Below are 21,055 nucleotides of genomic sequence, written 5' to 3' on the forward strand. Positions count from 1 at the left end.
AAGCAATCAAGCTGTTATTGTTTCCATTCTCAGTGACAGGAGCTACCCAGACTTGGCTAAACTCACTTCCCATAAATTCTATAACAATATGGGATGAGTTAGTCAGACAATTCCATAACAAGTTCCACCCACCCAATAAGACTGCTCAACAAATTGATGAAATTTTGAGTTTTAAACATAGACCAATGGAGACACTACATGAAACATGGGAGCACTTTAAAGGGATGTTGGTTATATTCCCGCACCATGGTATTCCAGATCTGATGTTGGGGCAGCGGTTTTACATGGGATTGTCAGATAGCGTGAAGAACATTGTTGATGCTTCAGCTGGTGGAGCATTTTTGAGCAAAACATAGAGAGAAGGCCAAGAGTCTGCTTGACAAGATGGCACAAAATTCGGGATGGACAACCAGGAATGCACCTATCACTCCAGTGGTTCACTCAGTGCCCTTAGATCCATCCAACTCTATGGCTGAAAATATGGCCACCTTATTGACACAGATGAGTATACTCACCAAAAAGATGGAAAAGTCAAGGCAGAAGCAGCAGGTACACATCGTAGATACTACCAATGAGGGCTTGTGCGCATCTTGCATTAGTCAGCCAATCGGTAACCAATGGAGTGCATAACATGAACATCACCACTACCCTGAAGACATGAATTATGTGTCTAATTATGGAGGCTAGAGACATGGTGGTCAGAATTGGGGCCAGCAAAATCAGCAATACAGGCCAGTCCATCCACAGTTCAACAATGGAAACATGGGAGGTATGAGACCCCCTAACAATATGGCACCTTACCCAAGGCCACAGGGATATAATAATCAGAATCAGCAGCAGGGGTATCACCCTCCTCAGCAGCAGCATGGTGGAAGGCAGGAAGATGGGTTTGCTAGACTTGAGGCAATAATGCAGTAGGTTATTGGGTCTAATGCAAAGATTAATGAGAGAGTGGATGCACATGATGTAGCAATCAAGAATATTGAAGTGCATGTGGGCCAAATTTCTATGTCTCTGAACAATCGTCCCCATGGGACACTAGCTGTAGACACCCAGATAAATCCAAAAGATCAAGGCCCAAAGCAGCTGATGGCGGTAAGTCTACGTAATGGCAGAGATCTGGATGTAGAGCAAGAGAGGGATTGAGAAACTAGACAAGCTGAGACACTTATACCAGTGCTCATTGAGCTAGATGAGTTAACGAAACTGACGGAGGTGCCAGTCCAGCCTGCCCAGGAAGAAAATAGCATCCAGAATGCGACCGAGAAAGAAGCTGAGATAGTCCAGAAACCAGTAGTTGATGTAGCAGCTGATAAGGATCAATCACAGTTGATTGGGAAGAAGAGACCTCCTACACCTTTCCCCTAGAGGCTGGCTAAGTATCAAAAGGAGGAACAATACAAGAAGTTCTTCGAAATGCTGAAACAAATCCAGGTAAACATACCGTTGATTGAAGCTTTGAAGGAGATGCCTGGGTATGCAAAAATGATGAAGGACTTGGTGTCCCGACAGTTATTCTTACTCAGACATGTAGTGCAGTGGTGACTAGACCAATTGCATAAAAGCTGTCTGACCCAGAGAGCTTTACAATTCCATGCACTATTGGTAATTTTGCTTTTGCTAAAGCACTGTATGATCTAGGGGCCAGCATCAATCTTATGCCCCTGGCGATTTATAAGAGGATGGGAATTGGAAGAGTTAGACCCACCTCTATGTTGTTGCAGCTGGCTGACTGGACAGTGAAACGACCCTCTGGTATACTGGATGATGTGCTAGTTCAGGTAGGGAAATTTGTGTTCCCTGCAGATTTTGTGATCTTAGACTGCAGAGTGGATGAAGAGATTCCCATAATTTTGGGAAGACCATTCTTGGCCACATGGAGAGCTTTCATTGATCGTGAAATCGGGGAGCTCAAGATGAGATTGAACGATGAGGAGATAACATTCAATGTGCAGAAATTTATGAGGCGACCAAGTGAATTCGCCAATTGTTCTCTTAGTGATGCCGTGGATGTAATCGTGGAGACTGATGATGAGGTGCTAACTATTAAGGACCCCCTTGCTGCATGTTTAATGAATTTGGATGAGGTGAATGGAGAGGAACTGGCGGAATGGGTGTTGGCATTAGAGGGTAGAGGGTTCTGGGATAGAACTCTAGAATTTGAGCCCTTACACTTGGAAAATCAAGAGACTCCTCCAGCCAAGCGATCTATCGAAGAACCACCAAAGCTGGAGTTAAAGCCATTGCCCAACCATCTCAGGTATGAATTCCTTAGACCTAACTCCACATTACATGTTATTATCTCATCTAGTTTGTTAGATGTGTAGGCGCAACAACTCTTGCAGGTACTTAAGGAGTGCAAGACTGCCATTGGGTGGACCATGGCAGACATAAAGGGGATCAGCCCCGCCTACTGTATGCACAAAATTCTACTGGAAGAGGGACATAAACCTTCCAGGGAACACCAAAGAAGGTTGAACCCTAACATGAAGGAAGTGGTGAAGAAAGAAGTAATAAAGTGGTTAGACGCGGGAATTATCTTCCCAATCTTTGACAGCAGCTGGGTTAGCCCAGTTCAATGTGTACCTAAAAAGGGTGGCATGACAGTAGTTAAGAATGATAACAATGAATTAATCTCTACAAGAACAGTCACGAGCTGGAGAATTTGCATGGATTATAGAAAGCTAAATCTAGCCACCCGGAAAGACCACTTCCCACTTCCCTTCATTGATCAGATGTTAGACAGACTGGCAGGGAGGTCACACTTCTGTTTTCTGGATGGGTACTCAGGATACAACCAGATTTCCATTACACCGGAGGACAGAGAGAAGACCTCTTTCACTTGTCCTTATGGCATTTATGCCTTTCGGAGGATGCCCTTTGGCCTATGCAACGCACCCGCCACATTGCAACGGTGCATGACGACCATATTTACTGACATGGTAGAGGACATAATGGAGGTGTTCATGGATGACTTCTCAGTGGTGGGAAATTCATTTGATGAGTGCCTGATAAATCTAACGTGTGTGCTGAAACGGTGTATCGAGACTAACCTGGTTCTGAACTGGGAGAAGTGCCACTTCATGGTACAAGAAGCCATAGTCTTGGGGCACCGGGTGTCAAGCAAAGGAATTGAGGTGGATCGTGCTAAAGTGGATGTAATAGCAAAGCTACCTCCTCCAACTTCAGTCAAAGCAATCAGAAGCTTCCTTGGGCATGCCGGTTTCTACCGGAGATTCATAAAAGACTTCTCAAAAATTGCCAACCCTCTCTGTAAGTTGTTAGAAAAAGATCACCCTTTCTTGTTTTCTGATGATTGCAGGGTAGCATTCGAGGAGCTGAAAAAGAGACTGGTCACAGCACCTATCATTGTTGCCCCCAAATGGGAGCAGCCATTCGAACTCATGTGTGATTCCAGTGACTACGCAGTGGGGGCAGTGCTAGGACAGCGGAAGGACAAGCTGATGCATCTAATCTACTATGCTAGTAGAACGCTGAGTGGAGCCCAAATGAACTATACTGTGACTGAGAAGGAGATGTTGGCTGTGGTGTTTGCTTTCGACAAGTTCAGATCATATCTGATTGGTTCTAAGGTAATTGTATACACTGATCATGCAGCTCTCAGGTACTTGATTGAGAAGAAAGAGTCTAAGCCGCGCCTGATTCATTGGGTGTTGCTGCTGCAAGAATTTGACCTTGAAATTCGTGACCGTAAGGGCACAGAGAACCAAGTCGTTGATCATCTATCACGACTTGAGGGAGCTGAAAATGCAGTTGAGGTTGAAGATATTCTGGAAACCTTTCCAGACGAGCAGCTGCTCGCTACTAATCTTGAGAAAGCGCCATGGTATGCAGATTTTGCAAATTACCTGGCATGCGGTATAGTTCCCTATAACTTTTTATCTGTACAAAAGAAAAAGTTTTATCGTGACTGCCGCATGTATTATTGGGATGAGCCTTACCTGTTTAGAATTTGTGTTGACAATATGATCCGGAGGTGTGTCCCCGAGATAGAACAATCTTCTGTTTTGCAAGCTTGTCACACATCGGCTTATGGAGGACATTTTGGAGGGGACAGGACAGCTGCGAAAGTGCTTGAGGCCGGATTCTTTTGGCCAACAGTGTTTAAAGATGCGCACCAATGGGTGAAAGGCTACAATGAATGTCAGCGGACCCGGAATATTTCCTGTCGCCATGAGATGACCATGAACCCAATTCAAGAGGTGGAAGTGTTTGATGTCTGGGGGATTGACTTCATGGGTCCCTTTGTCAGCTCCTATGGCAATAAGTACATACTTGTTGCTGTGGATTACGTGTCCAAATGGGTAGAAGCTGTAGCGTTGCCCACTAATGATGCAAGAGTGGTGGTGGGGTTTTTGAAGAAGAACATATTCAGCAGATTTGGGACACCAAGAGCGATTATCAGTGACGGAGGCACTCACTTCTGTAATAGAGCTTTCCAGAAGTTGCTTGCAAAGTATAATGTACGCCACAAGGTGGCTACCCCTTATCACCCGTAAACTAGTGGGCGGGTTGAAGTGTCCAACAGAGAGTATAAAGAGTGTGCTAACCAAGACTGTGAACGCCACAAGAACTGATTGGGCGAAAAAGTTAGATGATGCACTCTAGGCCTATAGAACTGCTTTTAAAACACCGATTGGTATGTCACCATATAAGTTGGTGTTCGGGAAGGCCTGCCATTTGCCAGTGGAACTTGAACATAGAGCGTGGTGGGCACTGAAACAGCTGAATCTAGACATTGAGGCTACGGGCACAACGAGGATCACAGAATTGCATGAGCTCGACGAGTTCAAACATCTTGCTTTTGAGAGCACAAGGTTGTACAAGGAAAGAATGAAGAGGTTGCACGACAAGAACATTGTGGAGCGAAATTTCAATCCTGGAGATATGGTGTTGCTTTATAACTCACGATTAAGGCTATTTCTGGGTAAACTCAGGTCACGATGGTCTGGGCCATTTAGAGTGGTCGAAGTTTTCCCTTCAGGTGCTGTGGAGATTGCCACAGAGAAAGACTCTCATACATTTAGAGTCAATGGGCAGAGATTGAAACTATATGTGGGCATGAGCGAACCAAAGGAAGTGTCTGAGCTACACCTGACTGAACCACAGAGGTCGAGCGAGCCTTAAATGCGCTCATCTGCGTCGTGTCGCGACGTTAAATTAGGCACTACGTGGGAGGCAACCCAAGAATGTGTTGTAAGTGTAATTCATAAGAAAAAAGAAAAAAAAAGTAGTAGGAACACACCCAGACCGCGGTCCTAGCGTAACCGCGGTCAAGGACCTCCTCTGAAAGAAGTCTAACGCGGTCCCAGCGTACCCGCGGTAGGACCGCGGTCAAATGCACCCTCTGAAAGGGGTCTACCGCGGTCCCAGCATAACCGCGGTAGAATCACGGCAGACCAGCGCGGGCCAGGTAAGTGCAGATTTTTTTTCCTTTTTTTTATTTTCTTCCCCTCTTTTTTTTAATAACCCTAACCCCCCCCCCACTATTCCCCCAAACCCTTCTTTTCTTCAAACCACCCACATTCCCCATCCCCTTCTCTCTTCTCTTCTCTCTTTCACACCATCTCCTATCCCTCAAACCCCCATTGTTGTCCCTCCTTTCTTCTCCATCTCTCTCTCTCCACAACCTATCCCTTCCATTTCTTCTCAAGGTAAGCTTCTCTATTCTTTTCTCTTTCCTTTACATAACTTAGTGTAGTGTTTTAGCGTAAATGTTTTCTTTCTTTATTTCTTTTCTTTCCTTTTATCCATTATTTGCTTCTTTTGGCCATGATTGATGTTTAAATGGTTGGGTTTTCATTGTGCTTAACTTGGGGCAATTTTTGGAAAGTTTGGAGGCCTAAATAAATTTTTTAGGGTGAAACTTGGTAGAGGGGTCTAAATGGCCGAAAATTGGAGGTGTGTTGTAAAATTTTGGAGCACGTTGTGCCCTTCTTAATTGGGGTGGTGGTAGCATTTGACATGATTCACTTGTTGGAGATTGTGTGGGGTATTATATAGCGGAATTGTAGAATTAATAGTGGTGTGAGGGCTATAGTGGAGGTTGTCAACTTTGGGCACCTTACTAATTGGGTATACTGGCATTGTTTGACAAAAGGAAACTGTTTGGTGCCATCGGGTGGCGAAGTCTAAGTACCCATCCGACTGGCACATGTTAGGATGCATCTGATTGTTACCCTAAATTGTCTGCAGGTAATATGTCCTGAAAAAGGCGGAAGAGCTCGGCAAGCACTTACCAAATGCCAACATATGATGCCACCAGGTTCCAGTCACAGGAGGCCAAGGACGCGTTTCATGCTAAGGCCACCAAAAGCTTTATCATTGAGATTCCTGTTGACAGGGCTGCCCTCCGTATGGAAAAAATAGACATGTATGAGGAAATCAGACGGAGGGAGATTGAGTTCTTGTTTGATGAACCTGAGACGGCAAACCCGATGATAGTCCGGGAGTTCTACGCGAACTGCCTGGAATATTTGTGCCGGTCTGTGATTGTGCGGGGTAGGGTGGTGGATGCCTCAATTCTGAAGATTCGCCAGGTCTTACAGCTGCCCCAGTTCACTGGTGACATTGATCATTACTACGACGCCCAAGGGGTTACTTGGGACACTATGATTGCGACAATCTGTGTAGGGGGTCGACCAATCTGGCTACAGGAAAACATTACCCTTCACTGCAAGTCGTTCACACATGAGGCTAAGTGTTGATTCACAATTATTTGCAGCCGGTTATTGCCCACGGGCAACACGACAGATATGAACCACCTACGGGCTCTATTGGTGTGGTGCTTCATCACCAAGAAAGACTTTGATATGGCGAGAATTATTGGAGATGAAATGATCCTTCGATCACCTCTGCTATCTAAGGGGTTTTACTTCCCCTCACTTGTGACGAGGTTGTGTCTGCTGGATGGTGTCCCCATAAATCCTACAGATGGAACTTTGCCCGCAAAAGTGGCATTCAGAGCTTCAAAGATCACAATGGGCAGAGATGCACCCACAACCATTGAGCTTGATGATAAGGATGACGCCCCAGCACCCATGGCACCATCCAGGATATCCTATGATGGATCCGGATCCTCTCGGCGACCCCATACTGGGGCAAGGTTCTCTAGATCACAGTCCAGCCGACCCATGTTGCATTCTTTGGAGGAAGAGGTGGCAGATCTTCGCTCCTCGGTGGATGGCCTGCATGTGCGTATGGATGCCATGTCTCAGCGGCATGCCAGGTGTGAGAGCCGGATGATATCTTGGTTTCGTGCTTTGGGGAGGGCTTGTCATGTGGATCCCAGCACCGTATCCGACTCCGAGTGATGCTCAAGGAAGTCTTCTTACCCTTCTGCACTTTATTTGTGTTATGACATGGGGACATGCCATATTCTTTTTGTGTGGGGTGGGAGACTTGCTTTAGTGGTGTATTATTAGTGTACATATACATTGGTTGTAAAATAAATAAATGTAGGAGACTCTTCCTGAGGACGGACCACTTGGACAGTACTCTTGAGGGAAGTAGTCCATTTAGATTTTATTTTATTTTATTTTTCTTTTTAGGTAGTGTAGTAATTCTTCCTTGGTTTTTCTTTTGACCACAATTCTATTCCAAGGGCTTTTCTTGAACCGGGTTAGGTAGATTTTTCTTTAATATTTTTAGGACTCTATTGGACCAAGATGGGTGAAGGCAAGAATGCGACCCGTAATGTACACACCTACAAATAACTAAAACGAACTTGAGGGTGCGACGTCTAGGCTCGTTTGTAGACTCGTAATTTTATGCCTTAATTCTGCACACCTTGTCTTTCTTGAACGCTCATGTGAGTGTGTTGACAAACTAATTCGGAATGAGTTATATGCCAAGTGTGTGTGAGATAATACTTGTATTCTGTGCTTGCATGCGATACCTAGAACTTGCCATGTGTGTTTGCAAAGCGAAATAGAAGTTGTTTGGTCTTAGAGATGATTGAGGCATTTCCTTGTGTAGCCTATATAATTATGAATCCACCTGTACATATTGCCATAGTTAACCCCTTCAAGCCTGAAGCCTGTTCTTTGATAACCTTACAACAACCTACATCCCTGTGTTTGCATAGTTGACTGTTTGAACCTATACCTCCTAGAAGAACTTGAATCGTTAAAGAGCATATAAAAGTCAAAGTATGGGGTAGTAATGGAGTGAGAAAAGGAAAATCAGGAAAATACTTGAATGGTGCAATGGCTATGGAAAAAAATGAGGCCAGTTGCACCTAAAGAAAAGTGGGGGTAGCCTATGAAACAAGTGTGGAAGAATGATTGGGTTGAACAGGGAAATTGGAATAAAGGGAACGATTGTATTAAAAGTGCTTAGGGAGGTTAGTCACTATATCCAAATATATCCTACCCGTCCCTTAGCCTACATTATAACCAAATAAAGACCTCTTGATCTTGGACTGAACAACTCGATTAGTAGAGTATTACACTAAGGGCAAGCTTATGGTTTATCTGTGTGGCATGTGAATGTTCTTTGCTGAGAGTGAGTGGATTCGTTCTATCTATAGTTCCTTGTTGCTTGATTTTATGTGTGTGGAACTTCTCTCAGAAATGTTATGTGAGGGCATGTGACTCAGGAAGAAAAAGCAAGTTTTCACCTCTGTTTAGAGTAACTAGAGTAAGCACGAGTGTAGCATGGCATTAGAGTCTTCATCTGAGGTGTGGCTGTTGCACTGCTTAGGTTGTTCTTTCATAATGGCGGGTGTGACATAAACTGGGTAATGCATCGAACGATTAGGCCTAGAAGTGTGGTTCAACTTGCTCGAGGAAGAGCAAAGATTTAAGTGTGGGGTGTTGATAATAGGTGAATTGGACTATAATTAGGCCCTAAAGAACCACCTTCTTGTATAGTTATTATGGTAAAAAGTGATAACAAAATGCTCCGATTAGTCTTTTACATGCTTTGTAGGCTATATACAATAAAAGAAGTCTATGAAGTACTTTTGGGATCAATTATGGAGAAAAAGAGGCCAATCGTACAATATCCGCTAAGTGCACCACGCGAAGGCAGCAAAAAAACCAGAACTAGAGATGGACTGCCGCGGTCCCGGCGTAACCGCGGTCGGACCGTGGCAGAAGGCTGTTGCGGATTCTGAGAGGCTAGTTGGCCGCGGCCCTGGCGTAATCGCGGTAGGACTGCGATAGGAAGCGAAAAATTGAGGGACTGAAGTGCAAAACACGTGATTTTTAGCCCAAAACCCTATATTAAACAATAGAACTCGTCCAAGGGAGGCATGTAATATTTTAGAAAGTACTTTGGAAAGAGAAACAAGTGTGAGAGATCACCCAAAACATCATATTTTCTTCTTCTCTTCATTTTTCTTGTAATTTTGATCATGAATATTTTCATAGTTTATTTACCCATTGTCATGAGTAGCTAAATCTTTTGTCTAGGGTTTTGATGGAACCTATTGAAGGATGAACTTCTTGATTATGTTAATATAGTTTGCCAGTTTAATCTCTTTTTGTTCAACTACGTGTTTGTTGTAGTTAATTGATAGGATCCTCAATTAGCTGTGCCTATTTAGTATGCATAACTCGGGAGAGAGTGCATATTTAGGTAATTGTTGAACAACATCACTCCCAAAGTATAAGAGGGATCTATAACTGCGGGTTTAAAGGCGGGATTAGGGATAACGAAGTCTTGGGTGCAATCTAAAGTTAACTATAATAAACAAAGCCAGCTAGCGTATCTTAGGAGAGTGCATCTAGTAAATTATCGTGATTATTCGGGAGAGTTTCACGGTAAAAAGAGTGTTCATGGTTGAAAGAGATGTGTTGGTAAATCTATATGAAACATAAACAGAAGAGATTCCATCAATAGGGGAAATCACTACCTTAGAACCTTCTCATTATTGTTCACAACTTAAGCTTATTTAGTTTACAACTGTTTATTGACTTTCAATCTTAGTTATTAAATATACCATCAACTGTTATTCATAACATTTGGGGAAGTTGATTCTAAAGAATTTAGTAAGTCCAACGAAAGTAATTAATAGGTTAATTCTCTGTGGATTCGACTCTGGGCATAAATACTCAGGTTATATTTGCAACGTCCGCATTTCCTTTTATAAGTCATAGTTGGGCGTGATCAAATTTTGGCGCCGTTGCTGGGGAGTTAACGGTGCTATCAATTACAATTGAAAGAAGTACAAAAATTCCTATTGTCGTCATTTTTTCTCTATACCCAATTTTTACATTGAAATTTTAACGTTTGTTGACTTGGTTGCACAGGTGCATGCCTAGAAACTCATCGAGATCTGGTGAAGTATTTGAAGAATTATCAGATCCCAAGAAAGTTTTCAAGGCCTTGAATCGGGCTAATCGGAAAAACAACCAACAACCAACAACTGCACAATTCGAAACAGTCATGGGGGATCACGAGGAAAATCCAACGGTACCAATAGTGCCAGAGGCTGCTCTCTATGACTGGGCACAACCCACAGCTGAAACTCTATCCACAACCATTGTAGTTCCGCAGATACAGGCTGAGTCATTCCAAATTATGAATAACATGTTGCACTTGTTGCAGAATAAGGGACTATTTTCGGGGTCGCAAGTCGAAGATCCTCAGCAGCACTTGAAGAACTTCCTCTCTATATGCAAAACCCAAAGGCAACCCAGCGTAACTCCTGAAGCAATCAAGCTGTTATTGTTTCCATTCTCAGTGACAGGAGCTGCCCAGACTTGGCTAAACTCACTTCCCATAAATTCTATAACAACATGGGATGAGTTAGTCAGGCAATTCCATAAAAAGTTCCACCCACCCCATAAGACTGCTCAACAAATTGATGAAATTTTGAGTTTTAAATAGAGACCAATGGAGACACTACATGAAACATGGGAGCGCTTTAAAGGGATGCTGGTTATATGCCCGCACCATGGTATTCCAGATCTGATGTTGGGGCAGCGGTTTTACATGGGATTGTCAGATAGCGTGAAGAACATTGTTGATGCTTCAGCTGGTGGAGCATTTTTGAGCAAAACATGGAGAGAAGGCCAGAGTTTGCTTGACAAGATGGCACAAAATTCGGGATGGACAACCAGGAATGCACCTATCACTCCAGTGGTTCACTCAGTGCCCTTAGATCCATCCAACTCTATGGCTGAAAATATGGCCACCTTATTGACACAGATGAGTATACTCACCAAAAAGGTGGAAGAGTCAGGGCAGAAGCAGCAGGTACACATCGTAGATACTACCAATGGGGGCTTGTGCGCATCTTACATTAGTCATCCAATCGGTAACCAATGGAATGCAGAACATGAACATCACCACTACCCTGAAGACATGAATTATGTGTCTAATTATGGAGGCCAGAGACATGGTGGTCAGAATTGGGGCCAGCAAAATCAGCAATACAGGCCAGTCCATCCACAGTTCAACAATGGAAACATGGGAGGTATGAGACCCCCTAATAATATGGCACCTTACCCAAGGCCACAGGGATATAATACTAAGAATCAACAGCAAGGGTATCACCCTCCTCAGCAGCAGCATGGTGGAAGGCAGGAAGATGGGTTTGCTAGACTTGAGGCAATAATGCAATAGGTTATTGGGTCTAATGCAAAGATTAATGAGAGAGTGGATGCACATGATGCAACAATCAAGAATATTGAAGTGCAGGTGGGCCAAATTTCTATGTCTCTGAACAATCGTCCTCATGGGACACTACCTGCAGACACCCAGATAAATCCAAAAGATCAAGGCCCAAAGCAGCTGATGGCGGTAAGTCTACGTAATGGTAGAGATCTGGATGTAGAGCAAGAGAGGGCTCGAGAAACTAGACAAGCTGATACACTTATACCAGTGCCCATTGAGCTGGATGAGTCAACGAAACTGACGGAGGTGCCAGTCCAGCCTGCCCAGGAAGAAAATAGCATCCAGAATGCGACCAAGAAAGAAGCTAAGACAGTCCAGGAACCAGTAGTTGATGTATCAGCTGATAATGATCAATCCCAGTTGATTGGGAAGAAGAGACCTCCTGCACCTTTCCCTCAGAGGCTGGCTAAGTATCAAAAGGAGGAACAATACAAGAAGTTCTTCGAAATGCTGAAACAAATCCAGGTAAACATACCATTGATTGAAGCTTTGAAAGAGATGTCTGGGTATGCAAAAATGATGAAGGACTTGGTGTCCCAAAAGTTTGATTTCCAAGACTTGGCCACAGTTACTCTTACTCAGACATGTAGTGCAGTGGTGACTAGACCAATTGCAGAAACGCTGTCTGACCCACGGAGCTTTACAATTCCATGCACTATTGGTAATTTTGCTTTTGCTAAAGCACTGTGTGATCTAGGGGCCAGCATCAATCTTATGCCCCCGGCGATTTATAAGAGGCTGGGCATTGGAAGAGCTAGACCCACCTCTATGTTGTTGCAGCTGGCTGACATGACAGTGAAATGACCCTCTGGTATACTGGATGATGTGCTAGTTCAGGTAGGGAAATTTGTGTTTCCTGCAAATTTTGTGATCTTAGACAGCAGAGTGGATGAAGAGATTCCCATAATTTTGGGAAGACCATTCTTGGCCACAGGGAGAGCTCTCATTGATTGTGAAACCGGGGAGCTCAAGATGAGATTGAACGATGAGGAGATAACATTCAATGTGCAGAAATCTATGAGGCGACCAAGTGAATTCGCCAATTGTTCTCTTATTGATGTCGTGGATGTAATCGTGGAGACTGATGATGAGGTGCTAACCATTGAGGACCCCCTTGCTGCATGTTTAATGAATTTGGATGAGGTGAATGGAGAGGAACTGCCGAAATGGGTGTTGGCATTAGAGGGTAGAGGGTTATGAGATAGAACTCTAGAATTTGAGCCCTTACACTTAGAAAATCGAGAGACTCCTCCAGCCAAGCCATCTATCAAAGAACCACCAAAGCTGGAGTTAAAGCCATTGCCCAACCATCTCAGGTATGAATTACTTGGACCTAACTCCACATTACATGTTATTATATCATCTAATTTGTTAGATGTGCAGGCACAACAACTCTTGCAGGTACTTAAGGAGTGCAAGACTGCCATTGGGTGGACCATGGCAGACATAAAGGGGATCATCCCCGCCTACTGTATGCACAAAATTCTACTGGAAGAGGGACATAAACCTTCTAGGGAACACCAAAGGAAGGTTGAACACTAACATGAAGGAAGTGGTGAAGAAGGAAGTAATAAAGTGGTTAGACGGGGGAATTATCTTCCCAATCTCTGACAGCAACTGGGTTAGCCCAGTTCACTGTGTACCTAAAAAGGGTGGCATGACGGTAGTTAAGAATGATAACAATGAATTGATCTCTACAAGAACAGTCACGGGCTGGAGAATTTGCATGGATTATAGAAAGCTAAATCTAGCCACCCGAAAAGACCACTTCCCACTTCCCTTCATTGATCAGATGTTAGACAGACTGGCAGGGAGGTCACACTTCTGTTTTCTGGACGGGTACTCAGGATACAACCAGATTTCCATTGCACCGGAGGACAGAGAGAAGACCTCTTTCACTTGTCCTTATGGCATTTATGCCTTTCGGAGGATGCCCTTTGGCCTATGCAACGCACCCGCCACATTCCAACGGTGCATGATGGCCATATTCACTGACATGGTAGAGGACATAATGGAGGTGTTCATGGATGACTTCTCAGTGGTGGGAAATTCATTTGATGAGTGCCTGATAAATCTGACGTGTGTGCTGAAACGGTGTATTGAGACTAACCTGGTTCTGAACTGGGAGAAGTGTCACTTCATGGTACTAGAAGGCATAGTCTTGGGGCATCGGGTGTCAAGCAAAGGAATTGAGGTGGATCGTGCTAAAGTGGATGTAATAGCAAAGCTACCTCCTCCAACTTCAGTCAAAGCAATCAGAAGCTTCCTTGGGCATGCCGGTTTCTACCGGAGATTCATTAAAGGCTTCTCAAAAATTGCCAACCCTCTCTGTAAGTTGTTAGAAAAAGATCACCCTTTCTTGTTTTCTGATGATTGCATGGTAGCATTCGAGAAGCTGAAAAAGAGACTGGTCACAGCACCTATCATTGTTGCCCCCAACTGGGAGCATCCATTCGAACTCATGTGTGATGCCAGTGACTACGCAGTGGGGGCAGTGCTAGGACAGCGGAAGGACAAGCTGATGTATCCAATCTACTATTCTAGTAGAACGCTGAGTGGAGCCCAGCTGGACTATACTATGACTGAGAAGGAGATGTTGGTTGTGGTGTTTGCTTTCGACAAGTTCAGATCATATCTGATTGGTTCTAAGGTAATTGTATACACTGATCATGCAGCTCTCAGGTACTTGATTGAGAAGAAAGAGTCTAAGCCGCGCCTGATTCGTTGGGTGTTGCTGTTGCAAGAATTTGACCTTGAAATTCGTGACCGTAAGGGCACAGAGAACCAAGTCGTTGATTATCTATCACGACTTGAGGAGCTGAAAATGCAGTTGAGGTTGAAGATATTCTGGAAACCTTTCTAGACGAGCAGCTGCTCGCTACTAATCTTGAGAAAGCACCATGGTATGCAGAATTTGCATATTAACTGGCATGCGGTATAGTTCCCTATGACTTTTCATCTGTACAAAAGAAAAAGTTTTATCGTGACTGCCGCATGTATTATTGGGATGAGCCTTACCTGTTTAGAATTTGTGTTGACAATATGATCCGGAGGTGTGTCCTCGAGATAGAACAATCTTCTGTTTTGCAAGCTTGTCACACATCGGCTTATGGAGGACATTTTGGAGGGGTCAGGACAGCTGCGAAAGTGCTTGAGGCCGGATTCTTTTGGCCAACAGTGTTTAAAGACGCGCACCAATGGATGAAGGGCTACAATGAATGTCAGCGGACCGGGAATATTTCCCGTCGCCATGCGATGCCCATGAACCCAATTCAAGAGGTGGAAGTGTTTGATGTCTGGGGGATTGACTTCATGGGTCCCTTCGTCAGCTCCTATGGCAATAAGTACATACTTGTTGCTGTGGATTACGTGTCCAAATGGGTAGAATTTGCAGCATTGCCCACTAATGATGCAAGAGTGGTGGTGGGGTTTTTGAAGAAGAACATATTCAGCAGATTTGGGACACCAAGAGCGATTATCAGTGACAGAGGCACTCACTTCTGTAATAGAGCTTTCGAGAAATTGCTTGCAAAGTATGATGTACGCCACAAGGTGGCTACCCCTTATCACCCGCAAACTAGTGGGCGGGTTGAAGTGTCCAACAGAGAGATAAAGAGTGTGCTAACCAAGACTGTGAATGCCACAAGAACTGATTGGGCGAAAAAGTTAGATGATGCACTTTAGGCCTATAGAACAACTTTTAAAACACCGATTGGTATGTCACCATATAAGTTGGTGTTCGGGAAGGCCTGCCATTTGCCAGTGGAACTTGAACATAGAGCATGGTGGGTACTGAAACAGCTGAATCTAGACATCGAGGTTGCGGGCACAACGAGGATCATAGAATTGCATGAGCTCGACGAGTTCAGACATCTTGCTTTTGAGAGCACAAGGTTGTACAAGAAAAGAATGAAGAGGTTGCACGACAAGAACATTGTGGAGCGAAATTTCAATCCTAGAGATATGGTGTTGCTTTATAACTCACGATTAAGGCTATTTCTGGGTAAACTCATGTCACGATGGTCTGGACCATTTAGAGTGGTCGAAGTTTTCCCTTCAGGTGTTGTCGAGATTGTCACAGAGAAAGACTCTCATACATTTAGAGTCAATGGGCAGAGATTGAAACTATATGTGGGAATGAGCGAACCAAAGGAAGTGTCTGAGCTACACCTGACTGAACCACAGAGGTCGAGCGAGCCTTAAATGTGCTCATCTGCGTCGTGTCGCGACGTTAAATCAGGCACTGCGTGGGAGGCAACCCACGAATGTGTTGTAAGTGTAATGCATAACTTCAAAGAAAAAAGAAAAAAAAAGTAACAGGAACACGCCCAGACCGCGGTCCCAGCATAACCGCGGTCAAGGACCTCCTCTGAAAGAAGTCTACCGCGGTCCCAGCATACCTGCGGTAGGACCGCGGTCAAATACACCCTCTGAAAGGGGTCTACCGCGGTCCCAACGTAACCGCGGCAGACCAGCGCGGGCCAGGTAAGTGTAGATTTTTTTTTCCTTTTTTTTATTTTCTTCCCCTCTTTTTTTTAATAACCCTAACCCCCCCCCCACTATTCCCCCAAACCCTTCTTTTCTTCAAACCACCCACATTCCCCATCCCCTTCTCTCTTCTCTTCTCTCTTTCACACCATCTCCTATCCCTCAAACCCCCATTGTTGCCCCTCCTTTCTTCTCCATCTCTCTCTCTCCACAACCTATCCCTTCCATTCCTTCTCAAGGTAAGTTTCTCTATTCTTTTCTCTTTCCTTTACATAACTTAGTGTAGTGTTTTAGCGTAAATGTTTTCTTTCTTTCTTTCTTTTCTTTCCTTTTATCCATTATTTGCATCTTTTGGCCATGATTGATATTTAAATGGTTGGGTTTTCATTGTGCTTAACTTGGGGATGATTTTTGGAATGTTTGGAGGCCTAAACATATTTTTTAGGGTGAAACTTGGTAGAGGGGTCTAAATGGCCGAAAATTGGGGGTGTGTTGTAAAATTTTGGAGCACGTTGTGCCCTTCTTAATTGGGGTGGTGGTAGCATTTGACATGATTCACTTGTGGGAGATTGTGTGGGGTATTATATGGCAGAATTGTAGAATTAATAGTGGTGTGAGGGCAATAGTGGAGGTTGTCAACTTTGGGCACCTTACTAATTGGGTATACTGGCATTGTTTGACAAAAGGAAACTGTTTGGTGCCATCGGGTGGCGAAGTCTAAGTACCCATCCGACTGGCACATGTTAGGATGCATCTGATTGTTACCCTAAATTGTCTGCAGGTAATATGGCCTGAAAAAGGCGGAAGATCTCGGCAAGCACTTCCCAAATGCCAACATATGATGCCACCAGGTTCCAGTCACAGGAGGCCGAGGACGCGTTTCATGCTAAGGCCACCAAAAGCTTTATCCCTGAGATTCTTGTTGACAGGGCTGCCCTCCATATGGAAAAAGCAGACATGTATGAGGAACTCAGACGGAGGGAGATGGAGTTCTTGTTTGATGAACCTGAGACGGCAAACCCGATGATAGTCCGGGAGTTCTACGCGAACTGCCCGAAAAATTTGTGCCGGTCTGTGATTGTGCGGGGCAGGGTGGTGGATGCCTCAATTTTGAAGATTCACCAGGTCTTGCAGCTTCCCCAGTTCACTGGTGACATTGATCACTACCACGACGCCCAAGGGGTCACTTGGGACACTATGATTGCGACAATCTGCGCAGGGGGTCGACCAATCTGGCTACAGGAAAACATTACCCTTCACTCCAAGTCGTTAACACATGAGGCTAAGTGCTGGTTCACAATTATTTGCAGCCGGTTATTGCCCACGGGCAACACGACAGATGTGAACCACCTACGGGCTTTATTGGTGTGGTGCTTCATCACCAAGAAAGACTTTGATATTTCGAGAATTATTGGAGATGAAATGATCCTTCGGTCACCTCTGCTATCTAAGGGGTTTTACTTCCCCTCTCTTGTGACGAGGTTGTGTCTGTTGGATGGTGTCCCCACCAATCCTACAGATGGAGCTTTGCCCGCAAAAGCGGCATTCAGAGCTTCAAAGATCACAGTGGGCAGAGATGCACCCACAACCATTGAGCTTGATGATGAGGATGACGCCCCAGCACCCATGGCACCATCCAGGATATCCTATGATGGAGCCGGATCCTCTCGGCAACCCCATACTGGGGCAGGGTTCTCTAGATCACAGTCCAGCCGACCCATGTTGCATTCTTTTGAGGAAGAGGTGGCAGATTTTCGCTCCTCGGTGGATGGCCTGCATGTGCGTATGGATGCCATGTCTCAGCGGCATGCCAGGTGTGAGATCCGGATGATATCTTGGTTTCGTGCTTTGGGGAGGGCTTGTCATGTGGATCCCAACACCGTATCCGACTCCGAGTGAAGCTAAGGGAAGTCTTCTTACCCTTCTGCACTTTATTTGTGTTATGACATGGAGACATGCCATATTCTTTTTGTGTGGGGTGGGAGACTTGCTTTAGTGGTGTATTGTTAGTGTACATATACATTGGTTGTAAAATAAATAAATGTAGGAGACTCTTCCTGAGGACGAACCACTTGGACAGTACTCTCGAGGGAAGTAGTCCATTTAGATTTTTTTTTTAATTTTTTTTCCTTTTTAGGTAGTGTAGTAATTCTTCCTTGGTTTTTCTTTTGACCACGGTTCTTTTCCAAGGGCTTTTCTTGAACCGGGTTAGGTAGATTTTTCTTTAATATTTTTAGGACTCTATTGGACCAAGATGGGTGAAGGCAAGAATGCAACCCGTAATGTACACACCTGCAAATAACTAAAACGAACTTGAGGGTGCGACGTCTAGGCTCGTTTGTAGACTCGTAATTTTATGCCTTAATTCTGCACACCTTGTCTTTCTTGAACGCTCACGTGAGTGTGTTGACAAACTAATTCGGAATGAGTTACATGCCAAGTGTGTGTGAGATAATACTTGTATTCTGTGCTTGCATGTGATACCTAGAACTTGCCCTGTATATTTGCAAAGCGAAATAGAAGTTGTTTGGTCTTAGAGACGATTGAGGCATTTCCTTGTGTAGCTTGTATAATTATGAATCCACCTGTACATATTGCCATAGTTAACCTCTTCGAGCATGAAGCCTGTTCTTTGATAACCTTACAACAACCTACATCCCTGTGTTTGAATAGTTGACTGTTTGAACCTGTACCTCCTAGAAGCACTTGAATCGTTAAAGAGCATATAAAAGTCAAAGTGTGGGGTAGTAATGGAGTGAGAAAAGGAAAATCAGGAAAATACTTGAATGGTGCAATGGCTATGAAAAAAAAAAAGAGGCCAGTTGTACCTAAAGAAAAGTGGGGGTAGCCTATGAAACAAGTGTGGAAGAATGATTGGGTTGAACAGGGAAATTGGAATAAAGGGAACGATTGTATTAAAAGTGCTTAGGGAGGTTAGTCACTATATCCAAATATATCCTACCCGTCCCTTAGCCTACATTATAACCAAATAAAGACCTCTTGATCTTGGACTGAACAACTCGATTAGTAGAGTATTACACTAAGGGCAAGCTTATGGTGTATCTGTGTGGCATGTGAATGTTCTTTGCTGATAGTGAGTGGATTCGTTCTATCTATAGTTCCTTGTTGCTTGATTTTATGTGTGTGGAACTTCTCTCAGAAATGTTATGTGAGGGCATGTGACTCAGGAAGAAAAAGCAAGTTTTCACCTCTGTTTAGAGTAACTAGAGTAAGTGCGAGTGTGGTATGGCATTAGAGTCTTCATCTGAGGTGTGGCTGTTGCACTGCTTAGGTTGTTCTTTCATAATGGCGGGTGTGACATAAACTGGGTAATGCATCGAACGATTAGGCCTAGAAGTGTGGTTCAACTTGCTCGAGGACGAGCAAAGATTTAAGTGTGGGGTGTTGATAATAGGTGAATTGGACTATAATTAGGCCCTAAAGAACCACCTTCTTGTATAGTTTTTGTGGTAAAAAGTGATAACAAAATGCTCTGATTAGTGTTTTCATGCTTTGCAGGCTATATACAATAAAAGAAGTTTATGGAGTACTTTTGGGATCAATTATGGAGAAAAAGAGGCCAATCGTACAATATCCGCTAAGTGCACCACGCGAAGGCAGCAAAAAAAACAGAACTGGAGATGGACTGCCGCGGTCCCTGCGTAACTGCGGTCGGACCGCGGCAGAAGGCTGTTGCGGATTCTGAGAGGCTAGTTGGCCGCGGTCCTGGCGTAACCGCAGTAAAACCACGATAGGAAGCGAAAAATTGAGGGACTGAAGTGCAAAACACGAGATTTTTAGCCCAAAACCCTATATTAAACAATAGAACTCGTCCAAGGGAGGCATGTAATGTTTTAGAAAGTACTTTGGCAAGAGAAACAAGTGTGAGAGATCACCCAAGACATCATATTTTCTTCTTCTCTTCATTTTTCTTGTAATTTTGATCATGAATATTTTCATAGTTTATTTACCCATTGTCATGAGTAGCTAAATCTTTTGTCTAGGGTTTTGATGGAACCTATTGAAGGATGAACTTCTTGAGTATGTTAATATAGTTTGCCAGTTTAATCTCTATTTGTTCAACTACGTGTTTGTTGTAGTTAATTGACAGGATCCTCAATTAGCTGTGCCTATTTAGTATGCATAACTCGGGAGAGAGTGCATATTTAGGTAATTGTTGAACAACATCACTCCCAAAGTATAAGAGGGATCTATAACTGCGGGTTTAAAGGCGGGATTAGGGATAACGAAGTCTTGGGTGCAATCTAAAGTGAACTGTAATAAACAAAGCCAGCTAGCGTATCTCGGGAGAGTGCATCTAGTAAATTATCGTGATTATCGGGAAAGATTCACGGTAAAAAGAGTGTTCATGGTTGAAAGAGATGTATTGGTAAATCTATATGAAACATAAACAGAAGGGATTCCATCAATAGGGGAAATCACTACCTTAGAACCTTCTCATTATTGTTCACAACTTAAGCTTATTTAGTTTACAACTGTTTATTGACTTTCAATCTTAGTTATTAAATATACCATCAACTGTTATTCACAACGTTTGGGGAAGTTGATTCTAAAGAATTTAGTAAGTCCAACGAAAATAATTGATAGGTTAATTCTCTGTGGATTCGACTCTGGGCATAAATACTCAGGTTATATCTGCAACGTCCGCATTGTCCTTTTATAAGGCATAGTTGGGCGTGATCACAAAGTCACTTAGCTATGTCTATAGCACTCAAAAGGTCACTCAACTAGATTTTTCAAATTTTGGATTGTCAACCTATTTTACCCTCTAAATTATAAACATTTATCTTCTTTTTATTCTTTTTAACTTTCTAATATTATGATTTCCCCTTTTTAATTTATATTATGGACTTACCTATATAATAAATAAATTTTGTTTATAAATTAAAAAAATAAAAAG

The 21,055-nt window shown here is 43.6% G+C and overlaps 1 protein-coding gene and 1 non-coding gene across 2 annotated transcripts; one reads left to right on the forward strand and one right to left on the reverse strand.

The window, feature by feature from the left end:
- Nucleotides 1-1,682: 1,682 nt before the first annotated feature.
- On the forward strand, nt 1,683-6,728 carry LOC138883145 (uncharacterized). The gene is made up of 6 exons (XM_070163806.1): nt 1,683-2,260; nt 2,459-3,022; nt 3,323-3,711; nt 3,808-4,145; nt 4,678-5,102; nt 6,236-6,728. Exons 1-6 carry the CDS (start codon nt 1,683-1,685, stop codon nt 6,726-6,728), a joined length of 2,787 nt encoding a protein of 928 aa, XP_070019907.1.
- A 4,096-nt stretch (nt 6,729-10,824) lies between these two features.
- On the reverse strand, nt 10,825-10,931 carry LOC138884436 (small nucleolar RNA R71). Its single transcript, XR_011404630.1, has one exon. It is a non-coding gene; the product is annotated as a small nucleolar RNA R71 (small nucleolar RNA).
- Between the last annotated feature and the right edge of the window lie 10,124 nt (nt 10,932-21,055).

The sequence above is a fragment of the Nicotiana sylvestris genome, chromosome 12 (genome assembly GCF_000393655.2).
Source record: "Nicotiana sylvestris chromosome 12, ASM39365v2, whole genome shotgun sequence".
Classification (NCBI taxonomy): Eukaryota; Viridiplantae; Streptophyta; class Magnoliopsida; order Solanales; family Solanaceae; genus Nicotiana; species Nicotiana sylvestris.